Source organism: Oryzias melastigma, linkage group LG17 (genome assembly GCF_002922805.2).
Source record: "Oryzias melastigma strain HK-1 linkage group LG17, ASM292280v2, whole genome shotgun sequence".
NCBI lineage: Eukaryota > Metazoa > Chordata > Actinopteri > Beloniformes > Adrianichthyidae > Oryzias > Oryzias melastigma.
In genome coordinates, this window is record NC_050528.1 from 23,257,453 (window position 1) to 23,280,807 (window position 23,355).

At 38.1% G+C, this 23,355-nt stretch overlaps 1 protein-coding gene across 1 annotated transcript in view; it reads left to right on the forward strand.

The window, feature by feature from the left end:
- LOC112147178 (sodium channel protein type 4 subunit alpha B) overlaps nucleotides 1-23,355 on the forward strand; it is a 57,046-nt gene that overhangs the window by 23,944 nt on the left and 9,747 nt on the right. Inside the window, 11 exon segments of the mRNA XM_036216267.1 lie at nucleotides 4,081-4,222; nucleotides 6,197-6,394; nucleotides 6,472-6,660; nucleotides 6,731-7,102; nucleotides 8,382-8,638; nucleotides 8,721-9,135; nucleotides 9,802-9,975; nucleotides 10,744-11,100; nucleotides 16,995-17,402; nucleotides 20,542-20,659; nucleotides 22,430-22,584. Coding sequence (XP_036072160.1) covers nucleotides 4,081-4,222; nucleotides 6,197-6,394; nucleotides 6,472-6,660; nucleotides 6,731-7,102; nucleotides 8,382-8,638; nucleotides 8,721-9,135; nucleotides 9,802-9,975; nucleotides 10,744-11,100; nucleotides 16,995-17,402; nucleotides 20,542-20,659; nucleotides 22,430-22,584 — 2,785 coding nt within the window.

The window sequence follows — 23,355 nt, forward strand, 5'->3', positions numbered from 1 at the left end:
AAAAAAAAAAAAAAAAAAAAAAACTTGTGTCGTTTTCTAGAACATCATTAGCAGTAGTTCATTCTAAATTTACCTCTGACTTGTGGACGAGACCATTGGCGCATTCCTGGTTTCTGAGAGCTCTCTGGTTGTGTCCCAAATCCCTCCCTAACCCCTAACTACTAAAAAACGTAATAGTGCGGGACGATAAAGTGATGGATTTTAAAGGCAATTTAGACACAATGCTCACTATTTTTCTTTCGTTTTTCCAATCGCCAAATATCACAGCACCAATTTCACAAAATCGAATAAAATATGAAAATTTCACAACGTTTATTTATGACTCCACTGTGTTCTGATGGTGAAAATGTGGATGGTTTATTTAAAAAATACATTTAAACACCTTTATTTGTTTGAAATTGTTCGACAGCAATGCATTGTGGTCTATATTCGCTAATCTAGTGAGCGTTGATGCATGCTAGTTTTTCTTCTAGACTTCTGGGAAATTTCCAGTGCACTAGATTTTGGAATTAGTAGATTCGGACAGCATGAGAAAATGGCAAATGAACCATATAGTGCACTATAGTGAGTTGGGGGGAATTCAGACATAGCTTCTGTGGGAGTGTGCGCTGGGGTTGCTGGGAGATGTAGTGTTTTAAGAACTCTGGAGACAGCTCCATTAACCACTCCTGACACTTTACTTTACTTTATTTCTGAAAGACAAGTGTTTGTGGGTCATAATAGGTTGTTAGACCACGACGCATTGAATCATCTCAATACAAACCAATGTCTTAACTGTTCCTTCATTTATCTTTATCAAAACTGTAAAAAAATAAAATAAAATTAGTGACTTGTCTTCATTTTAAATCACAATGAATTGGTAATGTACACATATCTCCTTGTGACATTCATTTTTGTGAATTGTCAAACTCATTATTTGTATACAAATCAGTCAGAATTTACTTTTAAAGATCAAACACTTTGTGATTTAGTTGCAGAAATTTTTTCTCAAAATTCTCATAGAGACGAACTGAGTAAAAAACATGCCTTGAATTCAAACAAACACTTTGAGTTGAATTTTCAAAGTAATAGGACTAAAGTCAGGGGCTGTTGTTGAAAGTCAATTTCAAGGTGTTACTTGAAGTGCAATTATTGTCCCAATGTTGTTGCCCCCCAGCTTTGACCCAAACACCTGTGAGCTGCAGTCAGTCATAACTCAGGAACCGTTCTTGTGGTTTAATACCCCAATTCCGCTTCTCACTGCTGTATACTTGAACCCACAATCTCAGGGTGTTTTCTCTAACACAAAGCCATTGAATTTCACTAAACTCAATCTAAAAAAGTCACACCCATTTTTTAAATGCAGCTAGAAATTAGCAACAGTGTGTCCAAATTACATCTTATTTTTCCATGTGCCGTGAACTTCAAACACATCCAGAATCAGAATCAGTGTCATTGTTATTATGTATGCACATACAAGGAATTTGGCTTTGGTGTCTTATGCTCTTAAAGGGAGAACGGAAAAAAGGACAAAACATGAATAAAAAAATAAATAAATAGGAAGAAAACATTTAGATAAATACAACATTTAAGCTGTCCTTGTGGCGGATGGTTCTACCGTACAGAGCTCTGAAATGCCGGCCTTAGGGGAGGAGTCAAAATATTGACATCTACTATGACGTCATCTTAATATCATTACCCTCACATGGTCTTTTCCTTTCAGCTGTTTTACACTTGGCTCTAAGCAGCTTCATTGCTTTAAAACAAAAAAGATGAATATTTGATTAAATTGTGAAAAAATGTGCTTTAAAAAAGTCAGATGTAGAATCTGCTCAAGATGGAAGAGAGGTAAACAGCAGACCAGAACAAATATAAAAGCAAAAACAGTAGGTATTTTGTTTCAAAAGGCATTCAGGTCATAGATGACATGCCCAAACAAAACCTTACAAATCCAAAGGGCAGTGTAAAGGGCTTGGTACACAGGAAGTGAGATTAACACCAGCAACCAGGTCAGACGGGGGCTTAGCAGAAAGCAGAAACCATTACACATGCTAGTTCAAAACACTGAAGAGAAACACAAAGATGCCCAGATGGACGACTGGCAAGAGAGGAGAGTAAGACAGGCGGGAGGGATCACTCACAGGTGATCGCAGGGGGTGGAGCTGATGAAAAACAGAACATGAACAAAGCATGAATAAAACAGTAAAATGAACCCAGTCTTTCACCTGTCCAAAAAAATCAGATGTGAGGCTTATCATGAACAAACATTAGCCCACCACCTTTTACAAATGTGTATCGTGGTTAATGAGACATGGTAGAAATATGAACTGGTTGCTAGTTTTGTATTTTTTGAAGAATATGTTGTGTTTTTTTTTGCATAGTTTTGCCAGGGATACGACTTATACACAGGTGTGACTTTTACCCAGGGATGCGACTTATACTCAGGTGTGACTTATTCTCAAATGTGACTTTTACCCAGGGATGCGACTTATACTCAGGTGCGACTTATACTCAGATGCTACTTATACTCAGGTGCAACTTATACTCAGGTGCAACCTTTACCCAGGGATGTGACTTATACTCAGGTGCGACTTATACTCAGGTGCAACTTATACTCAGGTGCAACCTTTACCCAGGGATGTGACTTATACTCAGATGCTACTTATACTCAGGTGTGACCTTTACCCAGGGATGCGACTTATACTCAGGTTTGACTTATACTCAAATGCGACTTTTACCCAGGAGTGCGACTTCTATCCAGGTGCGACTTATACTCAGATACTACTTTAATCCAGGTGCGAATTAAACTCAGGCGCAACTTATTCTCAAGAGCGACTTATACTTAGGTCAATTTATATGTGAGTATTAAAAACTAAATAGCAACCACCACTAGAGGGCACTGTAGGTGTTTCTATCAATATTCACTACTGACAGCAACACAGAAGAAGAAGCACCGATCAGTCTTATGCTATGCTTGGTGGAATTGATCCAAAGAGACACAAAGGATGAAGGCCCAACAGATTTATTGATTTGAAGTAATACAAATAATTCATTTTACTTGTTAGCATGTTCTTTATGCTTTTGTTAGGGTCGTCTTAGTATTAGCATAATTGCTTTCTTAATAATGTTTAAAATATTGTGCTAATATACTAGATTATTTATGTTTTATAAAGCTAAATACTGTTAAAATAGTGAAGCATGCATATATTCATTCTACTATTGTTATCTATTCCATTATTATGATTTGCCTTTCCAGATGAAAAGTTGGCTCTTGGTTACACATTTTGCTGAATTAATTACTCCCAAAAGTGCAGCTTATACTCCAGCGTGACTTACTGTAGATATAATTGTATTTCTTTTTTATTATGCATTATTTTTGTCTGCTGCAACCCACTCCGGTGCAGCTTAAAGTAAAAAAAAAAAATACAGTAGGCAAAATATGAGTGTTGAGTCTGACAGCAGCACAATCCACTATTTGGGTTCTTCTTCAATACCTATAACTAATTTGTTCCCAGAAAATACTAACTTGTGGGCACAAAATACTAACCCAGCCAGCAAGGACAAGTGGGTATGATTTAAAAGTGGGCAGAAAATGTGGGCCCCGAATGGGTTTGCCTAAAGTTTCTGTGGTGGCCCCACCTGTGTTTGCCCGCATAGCTAGCTGGGCTGCAGAGAGACGGCCTAACAGGACGAAGCCTCGGGCTTCAGCATTCTTTACTGCCCTGCATGCTGGATGTTAGTCAGATTTGCTGCTTAGCACGCCGGTGAGACCCACAGCTGTTCTCACAGCAGCCCTCCACCGCCCAGATGTTGGCCAGCCATTATGAAATTATTCCACACTCAGATGGACGTTGATGTCCAGCTTGATCTCAGCTGCCGGACTTAAATATTTGCCGTAATGCCACTATGTTGACAATGAAGCTCAGGGATGGAGGCATGGAGCCGAAAAAAAAAAGTTAAACTGCAATTTGATATCCATCTGGCTCAGCTTAATCCTTTTCACTCATGCATTTTATTGCTTCCCCCTGAAACACATTTGAAGTGCCCTTTACAGGCTAAAGTAATGGTTGCTGTTTATTAATGATCTGATTTCTCCTGCAGGAAGTGCCCAGATGGATTTGAGTGCCTGAAAGTGGGGAGGAATCCAAACTATGGCTACACCAGTTTTGACACCTTCGGTTGGGCCTTTCTGGGACTTTTTCGCCTCATGACCCAAGACTATTGGGAGGAGCTGTTTCATCAGGTGCAATAAATGAGTTTTTATTATAATGTAGATAGTTGGTTTGGTCCAAAAACATCATGGAGCACTTCTGAAAAAGCTTTGCATAGGCATGCTATCAAATCAGGAGGTTTTTCTTTTCATACAAACTCTTCTTAAAACAATATAACTTTTATCCAACAACTTTTTATGAGATAATGAGGCAATTAGACCAATTATTTACATGTTAAAATTCTGTGACAACTTAAGAAAATCAAATAAACCAAAATTTCAAACGTATTATTTATGCACATGATTGTTTGCATTTTTTTTCTCAAAGCAAAAGAACCAGAATGGAAGAATAAAGGAGCCGCTTGAGGCTCCAGAGCCACAGATTGAAGCCCCCCTTGATTTAAACAGTTTAAGGTGGATGAGAGAGGCAACAGTACAGAGAAAACCATAAAAAATCTGTGTGACAAAAAAAAAAATAATTTGAGAACCACAAAACCTTAATCTGCGATTGTTTTACAGTATTAGTGCTTACAGAGGAAACATGTAACATAAACAGATGCTGAATTAATACATTTACATCATGCTTCCAGGAATAACTGCAGCTATTTCCCTTTCTGTTGAAAAGAGGTTTTTTTTCTGTCTCGTGTTTTTCTTTGCAATGAGGCTTAAAGGCAAAAAAACAAAAACAAAAGTACAAATGACAATTTTTGAGCTTTTTGAACAAAACCTTGAGCTTTAAAGATCTGTGGAGTGAAAAGATTCATGGTGAGGTCAGCAGACTTTGGTGAAACAGCTTTAGTATGGAGAGAAAATAGACTCACCCCGATTTGCATGTACTTACGTAATTCTTGATTTGTGGGTAACTTTGGATTTGTGTGTGTGTGTAATTCTTGATTTGTGCGTAAATTTGGATTTGTGAATGTGTAATTCTTGATTTGTGCGTGACTTTAGATTTGTGAATAACTTTGGATTTGTATGCCTAATTCTTGATTTGTGTGTAACTTTGGCTTTGTGCATGCGTAATTTTTGATTTATACGTAACTTTAGATTTGTGCATAACTTTGGATTTGTATGCGTAATTCTTGATTTGTACTTTATACAATAGATTTTGTTGCTTAGCTTTGCATACTTGCAATTGGGTTTTCACATATACAACAATTCCAAATCAAGTTTTCACCAGATAATTTTCACAATCTAAGTTAAAAGCAGCTAATAAGATAACTCTGATAACCCAGCATTTTAGCAGCTTTTAAATGATTCACTTACACACAAATCTTGGAAACGTGAAAAGAATCTCACATCAGATAAATACCTGGCAGACCGAACCATTAGAGTGAATCTTTTGAAATTGACCTTAGACACAACTGCACTGTCCTTTGGGGTCCCACAGGGCTCAATTTTAGGACCACTTTTGTTTTCTCTCTATCTACGTCCTCTCGGCTCTATCAAACAGAAACATGGAGTGTCCTTTCATTTCTATGCTGATGATAGCCAGATTTACCTCCAAATGAACAAGAATTGCTCCTCCCTTAAACAGTTAATGTCATGTTTGCATGAAATCAGAGCATAGCTGGAGAGTAGCTTCTTGAGTTTTATGAGAAGAAAACTCAGGTGACGGTAATTGGCCCTAGCAACCACTGTGACTCCTCTTCTCTGGACCTGGGTTCTTAATAAAATGGTAAATAACATGTTCATAAAGCCGCATTTTTTTCTTTAAAAAGTGTGAATGAGCAAAACATTTTAATTTTTATCTGTTACAAAGCAGCAAGATACTGTGGAACATATTTTTCATTTATGTTGAGTTTAATCTACTTACAGTAGAAACAAAACATTTCAGTTTTTAGGTTTAAATATTTGAAATTATTTATGCTTCATGTACATATTTTTTTCTATTCTTAATGTTTGTTATAAATTTCCAATGTGTTTCGTAAAATCAGGGTCTGTCTGCTGGCTTAGTCCTAAAAATCCAGAGGTCTCCTTAAACATTTGCATCTGCTGTTCTCTCAGACTCTGCGCTCCGCCGGAAAAACCTACATGGTTTTCTTTGTGTTGGTAATCTTCATGGGCTCCTTTTACCTGGTGAATCTGATCCTGGCTGTGGTGGCCATGGCCTACGAGGAACAGAACCAGGCGACCATCGCGGAGGCCTGGCAAAAGGAAAGAGAGTTCCAGCTGGCCATGGAGCACCTCCGACGAGAACAAAGAGTGGGTTCAGCGGAAACAGGATTTTTCTGTTAAGTTCAAACCTGATTACTGCCATTTTTTCTCTGTTTTCTATCAAGTTGGCAGCCAAAAGACAGGCGCAGGAGACAGATTCGGTTGTGTCTCCGGAGCTTTCTCCGTTTTGTTTGAAGGCCATGGGAAGCGTGCGACGCAGCAGCAGCAGGAGGCGACGCTCCTACAGGACTCTTTCAGAGGAGACTGCTGGAGAAGCTGCTGAGGAGAAGCTGGACCCTGTGGATGAAGCTGGGGTACGTTTATCAGTTTATCAGTCCACTCTTTGGTGTTGGAAGACTCTGATTCCCTACTTCTGTCCTGCAGCCTCCTCTGTCCCCCCTGCCAGCCCACCCCCTGCTGGCTACACTCTCCTCCCACCCTCTCAGCACCAGGAGGTCGAGTCAGAACAGCATTTTCAGCTCCTTCCGGGTTCGCAACAATTCAGAGGCCGACTTTGCAGACGACGAGTTCAGCATTCATGGAGACGTGTTCAGGAGTCGCACCAGTTCCGTGGCGACTCCTTGGAAGAGGAGGACGGGCAGCGTCAGGAGCCACTGCTCCCAAGTCTTCACCCCCAGCCTGAATCTCAACGGTCGACTGAACATCTCCCTGGACCAGAATGGAGTCACCACCTTGGGTCTGCTCACACCCACATCCATGCCGGCCCGCAGCATGGAGCGAGTCAGGGAGGACACTGTAAGTGTCAAAGGAACACAACAAAACAACAAAAGATTTAAAACATTTAATCTTATCATTTGGAAACTTATAGAACTTCACAGCAATGCTTTCGATTGCTGTGTGGTTATTTTGGTAATTTTGCACTGCAGAAAAAACTGCTTGGTAGACCATCTCTAATACTCACGAATAAATTGATAAATTTAAAGGCAACTAAAGACCCATCAGGTATTCCGGTCGTAGCCGCAAAACAAGCCCAAATTATAACACTTTTTCCTCTGTGTTTGATGCTTTCACATGACTTGTAAACAACCTAAGCTGGTAAATGTTAAAATATGGACTTCACTATCATACGTCTAAACCCCAGTATCTTTAGCTGTGTGATGTGTTCAAACGCAGCTTTTATCTCTGACAACTCAAAAAAATTGACATTTAGGTTCAACTCTAGAATCAAAAAGGAGGTCTAGTTGGTAATGGGAGGAGCCAGAAGTAAAAACAGGGTTTTGGATGTTGTAGACTCAAATGTCACTCTTGCATTGTCATAAAAAAGTAAACTAGAGGTATTTTGACTTTCCGACTAAAAAACTTTGGTCGGGTTGCCAGTTGTGTTTTATTTTATTTGTTTGTTTGTTTGTTTGTTTTATTCATTCATTCATTCATTCATTCATTCATTCATTTATTGGCTAACTAAAAACATTAAACTTTTAACCACCCAACCAAGATAAAATCAATATTTTGATCTGCTGCTTTTTCCCTTGGGGGGAGTAATACACACTATCAATCTTTTTTTCTTTCATTGTCTAAATATGCTCTAATGTTTGTTTGAGGAGGGAGTTAAAGTGTTACGGTATGATATAGTTTTTAGAGTCAAAAATGCACCTCAGATGTTTCTCTGTTTCTTTTTCTGAGTTATTCTTAACTTCTGAAACTTCTGCTTAGAAATCGTTCACAATATCTTCCACTTGTGAAGGCTGAATTAGTTTTGTCTCCTGTTATCCTTCTTAATTTTTGTACTTTTTGGACTTCTATTAATACAAAAATGTCAAAATGTTACTGCTATATACATATTTTGTTTTATTAACAGTCAATAACTCTATTTTATTTTTCCTACAACTAAATAAGTGAATTCTACCAGAAGTAGAAGGATATTAAGATGTGCTGTTTTTGCATTGTGGTCTAATTTCCTTTATTAATTGCTTTTTGAATGCATCACATCTTAATACTTATTCTGTTAATTAGAATTACACATTTTAAAGATCTGGATAAAAATGAAAGCAGAGTTTCAAATATGTTTTTTTAGGTTTTTTGTGTCAATCAGAAGCCCAGCAGTGCGGAGGATACCACTCCTAGACCACCCCCCCAGCCCTCCCCCTCAGTGACAGAGCCTTGTTCGGTGCGCCGGAAACGAGTCCTGAGCTCCGTCAGCTTCCTTAGTGACGCCATGGACGGTACGTCCTTCTATAAGACTGCCAGCTTTACACATATACTCTGTTTCTCCTGGAATCTCAAGAAAACTCAATTTTACCAGCAGTTTTTCCCATCTTTGAAGCTGTCCCAGTAACCTGAGCAATCGTAGCCTTAATCTGGTTCTAGAGATCTACCACTCGCCTGTAATACAACAATTAGAAGTAAATTAAACAGAGAAAGCTGGAAAAAACTTGAGTGTTAGATCTCAAGGATCAAAAATATATTTAAAAAACAGATGCATTTTCCTTTCATGCATACCTCTTAATCTGACAATTAGAAAGCATTGAGCAAAAGTGTAAAAAAAAAGTATTTAAACGTGTTCAAAAAAAATTTTTTTTTTCTGTCTAGAGTTGGAAGAATCCAGGCAGAAATGTCCTCCATGCTGGTATTCATTTGCCAAAAGGTACCTGATATGGAGCTGCTGCCCCTGGTGGCTGAAGTTGAAGGAGTGGGTGAAGTTCATGGTGATGGATCCTTTTCTGGATCTTGGTATCACCATATGCATCGTGCTCAACACCCTGTTCATGGCTCTGGAGCACTACCCCATGACCGATGAGTTCAACACCATGCTGTCTGTGGGCAATCTGGTGAGATGATGCTGTTGGATGGTCAGAAGGTCCTTTGCTTTGTTTGTATTTGTTGCTGTTTTTGGACACATCAGTGTTGCAGTCCACTATTTTGAGTGTTTCCATTATAAAATGATCCCATTAAGCCGTCCGTACCAAACCTTACCATTTCTGCTTTCTTCCACGGGTTGATGGATTTGCCATCCACAGTCGTCTTTCAAACATTAAATGCTTTGTATATACGAAGCACTAAAAGCCAAGTGGAAAAAATATATCTGCTGGATGACCTCCATTGTTGTGGTCGTTAGCTTCGCTTTTGCTGTAGTCCAACTACTGACGCAAAGCTAAGCATTCGGTCTACACCCTGCATGCGCCATGACAGTCCAACTTTTAGTGGAAATACACACCTGAATTGCCTGGACCATTCTAGACCGGACCACTCAGTAGAAACAAGGCTTTTTAGACGGCCTGGCTTTAGTCTGTAATCATCACATTTAGATCAACTGATGTATTAAAAGTACAGTCCTGTCATGTTCTGTATTGTCTTTTTTTGTTTTTGTTTTGTTTTCTTGACACATTTGAGTTAATTTTTGCCAATTAAGAGGTAATTTTTCAGTTGATCATTTATATCTATTTACAGTCTTATCTAATTAGGTCTTTCACAAACCCATTTTTCATTTCTTTAAGGTGTTCACTGGGATTTTTACAGCTGAGATGGTGTTGAAACTGACCGCCTTGGACCCCTATTACTACTTTCAGCAAGGCTGGAACATCTTTGACGGTGTCATTGTTTGCCTCAGCCTCATGGAATTGGGCCTTTCCAACGTAGAGGGACTCTCAGTGCTGCGATCCTTCAGATTGGTAACGTTAATCTTTAGCCATTTGTCTGCGACTTTCATTTCAAAATAAAGTCGATCAAAGGGAATTGAATGCATATAAACGAGTGTTGGTTTATCTAATGTTTTCTCTAATCCAACACATTCTCACTCCCAACTCGTCATATATGGATATATGCTTCGGGCCTCCTCTGTGTCACTTTTTTGGCATTTTGGGTCCCCCAACTCATCATTTTTGACTTGCTGGCTGTTTCCATTAAACCAGGGATCCCCAACTTCCGGGCCCCAAACCATTATCTGTCTGAGGACCACTTGGTACCGGGCCAGAGACACCAATCAGGGGTCCTCAACCCTCGGGAGGTGGACTGGTACGTGGACCAGTACGTGGACTGGTACCCTAACCCTAACCCGGTACCCCAACCCTAACAGGTGTGTTGCGAGATTTTGGGGAACAAAATCTTGCAATAGGTTAGGGTGCCTTAACCCAATACCGATTCCACGTCAGTTACCGCGTCGGGTACCGCATCTGGTACCACGTCCAATACTACGTCCAGTAAGGCATCCCAAGACTTGGGGACCCGTAACTTAATGGGAACAGCCAGCACGTTAAAAAACAAACATCCAGCACATCAAAAAGCGATGAGTTGGGGACACCCAAAACATCATAAATTGACGTGGAGAGGGCCCTAACTATACGTCCATATATGACGAGTTGGGAGTCAGAATGTGAGGTCTATTCAGATATCTGCTTTGATATCAGCTTTCCTGTTTTGTTCATTCTTCCCATCCTCAGTTGCGAGTCTTCAAACTGGCAAAGTCCTGGCCAACCCTCAACACTCTCATCAAGATCATCGGCAACTCTGTGGGGGCTCTAGGGAACCTGACCCTGGTGCTGGCCATCATAGTCTTCATCTTTGCCGTCGTGGGCATGCAGCTGTTTGGAAAGAACTACCAGGACTACGTGTGTAAGATCGCCTTCGACTGTCAGCTGCCGCGCTGGCACATGAAGGACTTCTTCCACTCCTTCCTGATCGTGTTCAGGGTGCTGTGCGGCGAGTGGATCGAGACCATGTGGGACTGTATGGAAGTGGCTGGACAGCCTCTCTGCATTCTGGTGTTCATGTTGGTCATGGTCATTGGGAACCTGGTGGTAAGTTATTCTATCTTGGCATTCTTCTCTGTTCACCTGCACCACTAAACCACTCAAATATACCCTTTGACTAGATAAGATAAATGGACTGAGTGAGTGTGACATCACCCATGGGAAATGGCTAATTTTGGCTCCAGTGAAATAAAATCAATCCAGTCGCCATGTTATTGCAATACTGACCATGTTGGAGCCAAACGTAAGCAGTGATTGGTCCGAGTCGGTCTGAGTCAACATTTCTATGGCAACCACTCTAACCAATCAGGAGTGAGGTCGTTGGAAGGCCACACCCCTACCACTTGAAAGTGGTCAGTTTACAAGCTGAATAACTTGCAATACATAAAAAAATCATGAAAAAATAAAAATGAGCAAGAAGTTAAAAAAAAAAAAGTGTCAGAGAAAGAATTGTTGCTGAATAATAACTATGTATTTCTTAATAAAACTCTATGGGATTTTGGCATATTGGAGTCAGTGGGTACTTCCTGTTTGGAACACCACAAGGGAAGGGGTTTACTGAGTCCACTTCTCATATACAGTCAACGAACACATCCCTTTTTTTAAGTTATATTGGCAACTTCTATTGAAATGAAAAAGCAAAACTTGGTCATGTATGATAAATAATAAAAAAAATCTGCTTCAGCGGAGCAATTCCAACCTTTTCCTGTAAGGGCAAAAATATGCAAAAATGTTGTAAGAATAAGATTTTCAAAAATATATTTTCTGAAAACTTAAATGATCTGTGCATTGGGACATAACTCTATTAAAATGTTGAAAAGCTCTTTAAAGTTTACAAAAACAAATGTATCTGTGACCACTGCATTGTCATGAGCATTAAACACCGCATAAGCATTAATTATATAAATATTTTTCAATCAGTGTAGCAACAAAGAGCTGAAGAATGCACAAATGGCCAAACATCCATCTTCTTACATTTCGCAGCCATAAATCATTTCTAGAGTTGCTTTTTAGTGGTCTCTTGGTGTTTGGTGGCCAAAGGGAAATCCGGTTGCACTTCAATGCAAGGTTTTTAAATCCAAATGATGATGTCACAAGTAATCTGGGATTATGTTGCACCAGTAAAGACTGCTGATTACATATTATGAGGATGGGGCGTCGTTCAAGCACTTGGGGATCATTCTGCAAGATGAATCATTTTGGGAATAACATCAACCCAGAGTCATTTTACCTGTATTAACATTAGGTGACTTAAATACTTTAAAGTCTGCAGTCCTTCCTGAATAATATCTATCTATCTATATTTTGTTTGTTGAAATTAGTTTTAAAAAAATCCAGATAAATGTAAAACACTGACACGTGACACATTGTGGCTCAAATTCTAGGCATTTTTTTTTCTGACCACGTGTGACGACTGGAGCTTTAAACATGAATCCGGCTACATAAATGGTTAATCTGCATGACAGTTGTGTTTGCACACAACTGTCCAAGCTCAGCGCTAAAGAAGGCATGCATTTTACATTCATTGGGCGCCCATATGGTGCTGGATGTCCAGCTGTTTCCTGTGAGCTGACATTAATGAAAAAAGATAACGATGAAAAATAAATAAATAAAAACCCTGCAATCCAAAACATCACTGTTGCCTCTCTTTAAATCTAGAATGCTTATACACCATTTATAAAAAGAAAGAAAGTGCACTCTGTATAAATTCTCCCATCATGCACTCTGATACCTTCTTTTTTTTTTACATCAAATTTCTTGAATCATTATAAATATCTCTATAGTTGATTTTTACAGACCCACTACGATTTTTAACGTTTTTTGGTGTTTTTGTGGCATTTTTCTGATGATGAAGGACATACAGTGAAGCAAATAAGTATTTGAAAACCAATTTAGAAATTATGAAGGGGTCTGAGATTTTCATCTTCGGTACATATCTACAGTGAGAGACATAACAAATATTTGATTACCTGAGAAAATCAATGTTAATATTTGGTACAGTAGGCTTTGATTACACAGGTGAAATGTTTCCTGTAGTTTGCACACATTGTGGGAGAGATTTTGGCCCACTACTCCACACAGATCTCCTCTAGATCACTCAGGCCTCTGGGCTGTCGCTGAGAAACACAAATTTTGAGCTCCCTCCAAAGATTTTCTTTTGGTTTTAGTTCTGTGAAGTGGCTAGGTCACTCCAGAACCTAGATATGGTTCTTACGGATCTTTAGTTATCCTGGCTGTGTGCTTTGGGTCAGTGTCGTGTTGGAAGACGCAGCCATCTTCAATGCTACAACTGAGCGAAGGAGGTTGTTACCCAAAACTTATGGCGCCAGTCAACCTCTTCTTATTACATTGCAGTCGTCCAGTCCCATGTGCAGAAAAACATTCCCACAGCATGATGCCACCACCCCTATGCTTCACAGTAGTGTGTAAAGTAGTGTGTTCTTAGGATGGCACTCATTATGGAATTAAGTTGAATTAAGACTAATAGGTTCTGTTTTGGTCTCATCTGACCACATGACTTTCTCCCATGACTCTGGATTATCCAAATGGTCATTAACAAACTTAAGACTGTCCTAGACATGTGCTGGTTTAAGGAGGGGAACCTTGTCATGCATGATTTCACTGTAAGTAACCATGGAAACGGTGGTCCTGGCTCTTTTCAGGTCATTGACCAACTCTTCCCTAGTAGTTTTGGGCTGAGTCTTCAGCTTTCTTTGGTGAGAAAGATGAAGACCCCACAATGTGAGATCTTGCTTGCAGTTCCAGTCCGAGGGAGATTGACAGTCAGGTTTAGCTTTGTCCATCTTCTAATAATGTCTTCAATTTCCCCGTAGCCCTTTCCAGCCTTGTGGATGTCTGTAATTTTGTCTCTGGTGTATTTGGACAGCTCTTTGGTCTTGATCATGTTAATAGTTGGAGTCTTACTGATTGTGTGGGGTGGACAGGTGTCTTTATGCAGCTAACCACCTCCAACAGGTGCTTCTGATTAAGCATAATAAGTGGAGGTGAACTATTTAAAGGTGGACTAACAGGTCTTTGAGGGCCAGAATTCTAGCTGATAGACGGGTGTTCAAATACTTCTTTGCACCAGTAGCATACAAATAAATTATTTTTAAAAATTACAATACAATTTTCTGATTATTTTTTAGATTATGTCTCTCACAGGGGACATGCACCTAATAGGGAAATCTATGCCCCCTATGTGATTTCCAAGTGGGAGAACTTGCAAAACCCCTGTGTTCAACTACTTATTTTCTTCGCTGTATAATGAAATTCTGATTTCAACTAAGCAACAGACGCTCTTTTTTTTGTTAGCCATAAATTTTATTTGTTGTATGCTGAAACTTTAAATAAATGTTTTACTTTAAAAGATGCAAAAACTGGTTTGTATGTTGAATTCTACAAATATTTACCATTTGCTTTTGGTTTAAAAAATATAAAAATGAAGTATCAGAGAGTAAAAAAACAAAGCAAGTATTTAATCCCATTTCTTTTACCCTCTTTTAAGTCACACATGATAAAAGCATCAGTATTTAACTTGGAATGAAATCTTATCATGTGGGTTAATTTACAAGTGTTTGTAAATCACAAAAACTGATATATGCTGTAAGTGTCCTCGGAAAAATAATTATTCACTGAGACAAAATGGTGGCAAATTTGTTATCAAAACAAAGACATATGTTATAATTTAAAAAAAAAAAAGTTGGAGGACTTGTTTATATAATGTTTCATTGAATAAAAACCCAGATTTTTACTGAACAAAACAGTTTTAACATTTTTTTTTATTATTTTCAGGGTCACCCCAAAAACTAAATCAGATCTAAACAGCTTTACACTTTCAACTGCTCAAACTGCCTGAAGTACAAATGTATCAAAACGTTGGTCCCTATAGAGTTTAATGGGCAGAAACTCACTGCACATGAATTGTGGGAAAGCTGTTTATCTATGGGATTATCTAGGGATGCTTAGGGGTGAGAAGGTCATAGGGCGTTCATCGCTAATCATCTGCTCATGCTCCCCATCTCTGACTGGCTCAGTGGCTAAAGATGATCCTTACCAACTGTGCACATCATCAGGGCACAACAAAGCGCACAGATATGGCAGATACATCTGCCCTCTGAACTCACTGACAGATTACTTAAAGACTGTATGCTTTGAACCTTGACTTCAGGGTGGCTGGAACAACACAATCCATATGTGTTTGAGCATATCTTTGAACAACATCCCCGGATGGATTTGTTCGTGTTGACAAAATATGCGGGACACATTTTCTGGCATTAAGTTCTTTCATTCTTCAGTGCAGAAAACGAGAGCGTTTATGCCATAGGTAGCCAAACTTTTTGCAAAAAGGGCCAAATTTGGTACGGTGAAAATGTGTGAGTGCCAACCATTTTTTTGAACCCTTAAAATAACATTGGATACAAATGAATTATTTTGTGAAAATTCTACTGCTACGGGATACTTTTCATTTTTTCACATAAACCAAAAATACATATAAAAAACAAAACAGACTGAATTTCTGGTTTGAGGAGCAGAAGTCTGTCTGGAAAGAGAACTTTTGTCCACATTAAATCTGGCTTCACAAGAAATGTTACATATTATTTATGATTAAATGCTCACTGTAAACTTCTAAATTTAAATAATGTGAACATAAAGAATAATAAAACAAACAACTGTTTTACTTAGAAATACAATGATCCGTCCACTTGAAAACAAATAGATCCATTAACGTCTTCATTTTCCTCATCTGAGCTATACGACTGGATAGCTCTGATATTGCTTGCCGTTGTTTGTTTTTTTTGCTATGCTAATGTTAGCTTGGGCTTGTGAGGTGCTATAAGCTAGCAGGAGACAGTGAAAACTAAAGGATGCTGGGAAATTAGCTGAGCTTACTTCTGCGCTGTTGAGGGAAATTTCTAATGAGCTACTGTTGTGCTGTAGGAAATACATCTTAAAAACAACACAAGCTTTTTGATTTTGGCTAAAAATCGCATATTTTTAATTAGAATACAACTGAGAGCAATTTTACAATAGAAAAAAATAAGGTCGGAATAGGACTTTATCAACTGAGTCGCATTGGTCGCAAGACCATCGGAACGGAATTGCCCCAAATGCTGGGAAAATGTGACAGAAGCTGATGACATCATCAGCAACTAGAATTTTGCGCCTATAGTGCAAATTGCTCCAGTTTATTTTGAGCGACTAGAATACATGATAGCTGACCAAACTGTCCAGAAAAATGTCTTTTTAACGTTGCTGTTGATAAAAATTTTAATTGAAGAAGTTAGGAAACACCTGACTTCACACACAAACACAGAGACACAGAAAGAGCACTAGAGAATGCAATTTGCCTATGATTTTTTTTTTTTTCGCTTCTGTATTCCCTGTTTAGTAGACAAACACACCACTTCTTCCTCTGCCACATCGGGTACCTGTGGGTTCGTAGACATGGCAAGTGTATGGGCAAGATGTCCTTCATGTCAAAAATAAACCGTGGAGAATCAAATGTGTCGTAAACGCCACTCAAAAGTTCATCACAGTTATCGTGGAGTGTTGCAAGCAGAACCTGGCAACATTAAGAACTAGACCGCTCCATTTTAGATACGATTGATGCAATCGCTGTGAAGTATAAACTGGGATCAAAGCTCTGGAGGTCAAGCAAAGGTCGTTGATCCAGCTCATTCATGTGATTTAGCCAATCACAAATAAGAAATCATACACACAGTCCTTAGAAAATACTGGGGGCCACATATTATTGATTTTAAGACAGGAGCTTGTGGGCCGGTGGAAATTTTAACATGGGCCGGGCTTTGGACGTATAAACAGCAATGTTCTGAAAGGAGTGCAGTACAAGTGCAATTTTCCCTGTAAAACACGTCTCCAAAGTACTTACAACTTTCCAGTTCACATGACACATTGACCTGATGTTTGTCAATTTACAGGTGTTGAATCTCTTTCTGGCCCTGCTGCTCAGCTCCTTCAGCTCCGACAACCTCTCTGCTCCAGACGAAGATGGAGATTTGAACAACATTCAGATCGCCATCGCCCGCATCCATTCTGGCATCACGTGGCTCTTCAGCAGCGTCATTGGCTTCTATAACCGCAGCCTCAGGGGTCAAAAACACAAGACCAAAGAAGCCAACGAGAGCATCAAGGTGGCCGTAAATCATATGGAGAGCAATGGGGGAATCGTGTCACGCTACGGAGAGAAGTACATCATTCCAGACGAAGACAGCTACATCACCAACCCCAACCTGACGGTCATCGTTCCCATCGCGCCTGGAGAGTCAGATGTGGAGTTTCTTGAGGAGGAGGAGAACACAGAGTCATCAGAGGATGAAGACAAAGCAGTAAGAAATATTAGTGACAAATAACTTCGTCAGCATGTTATTTTTTTTTTCGCTGTCTTTTTAAAATTAACTTGGAAATTAAAAAATACATTCTGAAAAATACGTTTAAGAATTGACAAAGTAAAACTTTTAGGATCAGTCTATTGCTAGATTTATAAATAAATATTGGAAAAGAATTTAACGATTAATGAGTTAAAAATTCAAACTTAAATTAGCTTTATTTGGGAATTAAACGTTGTAAATTCAAATTTGTTAAATATTTAATTAAATTTACAATATTTAATTCCCATATATTTACAATATTAGGAAACTAAATATTTTAATTTTTTAATATTTGTAAATCTCAGAATTGACTGGGTGTTTTGGTAATAAATAATTAAGAAAAATAATCAAACTTAACTACACATTTTAAAGGCATTTTAAAATGTCAAAATAAGTAAATAAGTACTCAACGCCAAAAAGTAGTTTATTTTCTATTAAACTGTTTACTTTTCCGTCTAAGTCACTTTTCCTGACCTTTTAGTAGAGCTGTGAACGTTAACACATTAATGCATGTGATTAATTAAAAAAAATGCATGTGTTAATATTTAGTAACAAAAAATAATTATGCAACTAACTTGTGCTTCGCATCGGATGTTCAGGCTTCCACGAAGTTCCTTAATTTCTGATAATGCCCACTTCATCGGGCATTATTCCCCCTCTAGTATGGTCACGTACAAAAGAAATACATATTCAACCAATTTTTAGTATTGTTGTTATTTTTTTGGTTTACATACTTTTTTCACTAAAAGCAGATTAATCACAACCCAAAAGTGTGATTGATCTTAGTATTATTATTTTTAATTGATTGATAGCAATACTTTTGAGACACATTTTTAAATTATTTTTAAATATCTCTGATTGGTCTGACCATCATACCATAGAACATGGTCATCACCTGTGATGAAGAATGATATCATGAGAAGCACAAAGATGTCAGAAGGCTCTCCCTCTGGAGTGTTTTACTAAGAAATATCACCTGAAAATCAGAATAATGCTTCTAAATTTCTATCTATAGTGAACCCAGTCAAAGATTTGTGGGTTCACTGTTTAATGATTTTTAAACACCAGAAGTAATCAATAAATTAGGTTGATGCCACTTTTTTATTTGTTTAAGATGCTTCAGTGACCTGATTGTACCAATGAGGCTGAAGTAAATTAAAGATCAGGCCCAATCTGAATTCTTCCCTACTCCCTAGCCATTGCCCTTCATTTAGCCCTCCAAACGGAGAGGTATGAAAAAATAATGTCTCATAAGTGCTAATAATCCTAGGAAAAAAACCCCAAACCATTTTGAATACTAACAATTAAACAATGCAAAATTCTTTTGGACAAAATAATACAGTACATATATCCATTCCAATCAATACATACTTGGTAGTTATGTTGTTACAAAGGTTTTATGCTTGAACTCAAAAAGAATGCTAAGTTTTTCCTGTAAACATAACTCAAAGTGCAGTTGTCAACTATCTGAACTTATCGACAAAGCGATTGTTTGATGTTATCCTATTCCCAAGTCTAATCAGATACGTCGGAGTCATAGTTTTGGCAAACAAGTGTCGCTTTGTTACATTTGCCCCTAATGAGGGTGGCCATGTTTTCAGGATTTTTTTCTACCTTAGCCTTGGTATTTGTTGTTGGAAAATTCGTCAAGCACAGGCCTGAAAGTGTATTTTTTTAAACATATAAAAATAACAGCCATATCTCAATCACATATTTGCCTAGTAAAAAATAGTTATCTGAAATTGGTTTATCTTTTATTAGAGAAGATATAAAACAGTACAAGAGCTGAAAAAAAAATTATGTTGAATAAATGATCATTGGAAAATATAAGTTGGGTGTAAAACACTTTTAAACACTTTTGAAAGAGTTCAATCCTGTGTTTGTAATTATGGAAACTTTTCCAAAACTATAAAACCCTGCACCCACAAAGAGATCCATTTATTTTGGTGAATATCGGGTATTAAGAATATTCTTAAATTCTAAATAAGTTATTTGAAGTGTTTAAAATACAACATTTTGAAAAGTGTTGGTACTTAGTCAACACTTTCTGATATGTAAGTACTGAGAGAAAATCCAATGACAGCTGCACTATATATATATATATATATATTTATATTTATTAATTTTTTTTATGTTGCAGTTTTTGTATGGAAATGTTATTTTCCTGTAAATACGTCTGTGATAAAATCACAGTTTGATGAGTGCTCTCCTCTTAATCCTTTGACATTTCTTGAGATATGGACAAACTTCAAAATTAAATACAATTCCAGTATAACAATCTGGTTCAGATTCTGAAATCCACTGCGCCCGTTCGAAAGCTTTAGAGGAGCCGTGGACAGAACGTCCGGTGAGTCAGGCGTTCGTTGGAGGTTGAGTCTCTTTGTCCTGTCTGCCTGGCAGACAGACAGCAGCAGGCCAGATGTGGAGCCAGGCCATGCCGAGCAGATTAAAGTGGCACAGCTGAGCAGGGCCAGGCTGAGCTGAGCAGCCTGCTGGCGGTGGCTTTCTCCTCCTCTCTCTCCATCCCGCGTTCCTCACCGCATCCCCGTCCATCAACATGCTGTCAGCTTATCAGAGCTGCAGCAGCTGCCTCACAAGAAATCTTATTTTTACCTTTGAACTGGCAACTTTTAGGTATTATAATCTGCATTTATATTTGAATTATTTGAAAATGGGCACTTGTTTTGACACACTGGAAGGTTTCTAGCTCTTTTTCACTTTAAAGACCAGCAGTGGTGAAGCTGGTGACGCCTCTGAGCCTTCGCTTTACCCCGGATTAGAATTTATATCGTTTATAAAGCTTTAAGTCTGCACCTCTGTCACTCAAATCATGTGAAATATGTCGCCTTTGTAAAGCACAGAAATCTCATCAAAACGGCATTCAAGCTCCGATGAGATTATACAGCAGAAAAGACGATCATAGGTAAGCCCACCTCGCCGGGATAAATCCTTCTCGGCTCATTCCGGGAGGAAACCTTTTATCTGCTCTGCCTAGGCTTTCGCCCATCCGCCCAAGACGGATTGTTTGCATGGTCATTGTTTGGTCGTGTTAGGAATTTTGCCATCCATTTATTGACAGTGAGATTTCACCTCCTAGGAGAAGATAAGCTTGTCAGAAGGCAGCACTGTGGACTTACGGAAACCCGGAGAGGAGGCGGATGACCTGTCGGAACTGTCCGAGGACAGCATGGAGCCGGAGGACTGCTTCCCTCAGTGTGAGTACAATCTCACCACCATGAAAATGCTGTTTTTAACATGTTCTTATGTCGTTTTTCTGATGATGGAGGATATTTATAAAGAAAATAGGCTCAAAATGCGTTTCTGAGTATTTCTTTATTCAAATTGTTCGTAATCAGGAACAGACAAAAAAAAAATGCAGTTTGAAAAATAGCTTTTTTGTGTCATAGAACAAAACCTGCCAACGCATTGTCACTCATAACTTGTCATATAGGGTTCAGGCCCCCGCCGCGTCACTTTTTGACGTTTTGGGAGTCCCCAACTCATCGTTTTTTGACATGCTGGCTGTTCACATTAAATCGGGGTCCCCAACCTCCGCTTGGTACCGGGCCAGAGACCCTAGTCAGAGGTCCTCAACCCTCGAGACGCGGACCAGTACCTTATCCCTAACCCAATACCACTACCCTAACCCAAACTCTAACTCGGTTCTGCGTCCAGTACTCCATCCTGAGGGTTGGGGACTCTGGATTTAATAGGAACAGCCAGCACGTTCAAAAATAAAGAGTTGGGGACACCCAAATGTCAAAAAGTGGTGCAGAGGGGACCCAAACCATACGTCCATATATAACGAGCTAGGAGTGAGAATGTTTAGACCCTGCTCAAACTCAAAGGTGGATTTTATTGAACTACTGCCGCTCTGCAATAACTACGCTTAGAAATCAACACAAATTACCCAAGTTTTTACAGACTTTGAAAAAGCTCAAGAAGAACAAAAAACACTAGAGCTTCATCTCAGATTATTAAGGTCCTCAGTCAACAAATTTATTAAAGACAGAAAAAGTTTTGCTTATGTGGTTGCTGTGAATAATCTTGAACACACTTTAAAGAACATGGCTGGAGGTTTTAGGTTTTTAAGTTGCAAATAAGTAAATCAACAATGTGACTTCTGGAAAAATAGATAGAAGCTAATAGTATAAAATAAATAAAACAAAAATAAAAAAACAGACCAAATTAGGAATCAGGATCTACATACTTTTATTGAGGCATCTGATTGGTCAGTTTATTGCTTGAATAAATTGCACTACAGAATAAAAATTACGATAAGCAAGAACATATTATAAAGGTAGCAGAGCATGAATGGTTATTCTGACAAGCAGAATGAGTAAAAACTGTTTATTTTCCATTGAAGTCTATGGAATTTTGGCTTCTTGGAGACGGCGGGTACTTCCTATTTGAAAGACGAGGGGAGGGGTCACTCAGTCCAGTTCTCTTATACAGTCAACGTTTCACAGCAAAGACAACTGAATTAATGCTCTATTAATGGTTTATTAACATGTTACAGAACAATGAAAACACCATCAAAACAAGGAGAGGGGAAAAAATGAATTAACATGTTGTAATGCTCCTAATCAGAAATCAAACCTTAACAAATGTTGTTAAATGTTGAAGATTAAAAACACAAATAAATTCAGAGAAAATTTAAACCAAACCTTAAAACCAAATTCTATTCTTCTTAAGAATATGTGGAGTTTAAATCCCTAAAAATATATGAAATTATATTTATGAGCTACATTTACATCCCATCCAGCTAACTTTATTTTGGAAAAAGTTGTAATATGTGTACCTACATGACGATTCATGTCAATCTTCTAAAAAAGTTAAAATACTGAGCACACACATGACTTTTCGTATGAGTAGAAATTATAAGCGTCAACTAAATATTTCATTTGTAAAGAAAATGTTTAATCTTTATTAATGTTCATTTCTAATTAACTCCAATGTTGTTGTTTGTGGTCCATTTTGGTCAGTCTGCCTGAGGCACTGTCAGTGCTGCAACATTGACATCAGCTCTGGTCTGGGTCTGGCTTGGTGGAGGCTGAGGAAGACCTGCTACCAGATTGTGGAACACAGCTGGTTTGAGACGTTTATCATCTTCATGATTCTGCTCAGCAGTGGTGCTTTGGTACGATGCCTAAACATGTCACCAAAACTTCATACCATTTTGAGGTTAAGCTTGTGTTTTTTTACTGCAGGATTGCAGGTTTATTAAATCTGTTTATGCTCAATTTTTTTGTCAATTATTACAAAAAAAGTGTTTTTTGGTTGAATGCAGGGGCAGAGCTATGTGAATGGGAAAGGGGGGTAGCTGCCCCCTAGCAAAAAGCTTTGCCCCACATTTCCTTCTCTAAATTTTAAGTCAAGATTTGTATTATTTTTGTCACAAATTAAGAAATCATTAATACAAGCTTCTTTAAGTATTGCAAAAATAACAAAAGTGTTATTCTTAAATAATATAAAAGAAAATTGTTGCAACATGCATTATTGAATTATGGCTAAGATGCAATTAAAAGTCTAAACATTCTAGGATTTTATTTTAAATTTGGTCCATTTCAGTCTACATTTTTTACTGTTTTTTTAATGCTTTAAAAATATTTTGTGCAGTTTTAGCTACTCTTCATTAATATAACTCCTGGTGCAATTCCCTTTTGTTCTATTATTTTGTAAATATAAAGTAAATATAATTCATTTTTAACTGGTTTGTAATATGTGAGAGGTTTGACTTTGAGGGAACTTTTTGGAATTTTTCTAAAAAAAAAAAAAAATGTAATTTGTGGCAAACTGTCACAATAAGAATGAAATGAACTCATTAAAGTATTTTGTGTAATTAAAATGATTATATGTATAAGATATTGTCTAATTTGCCAGTCAAAGTAATTTTTTTTCTTTTATTATT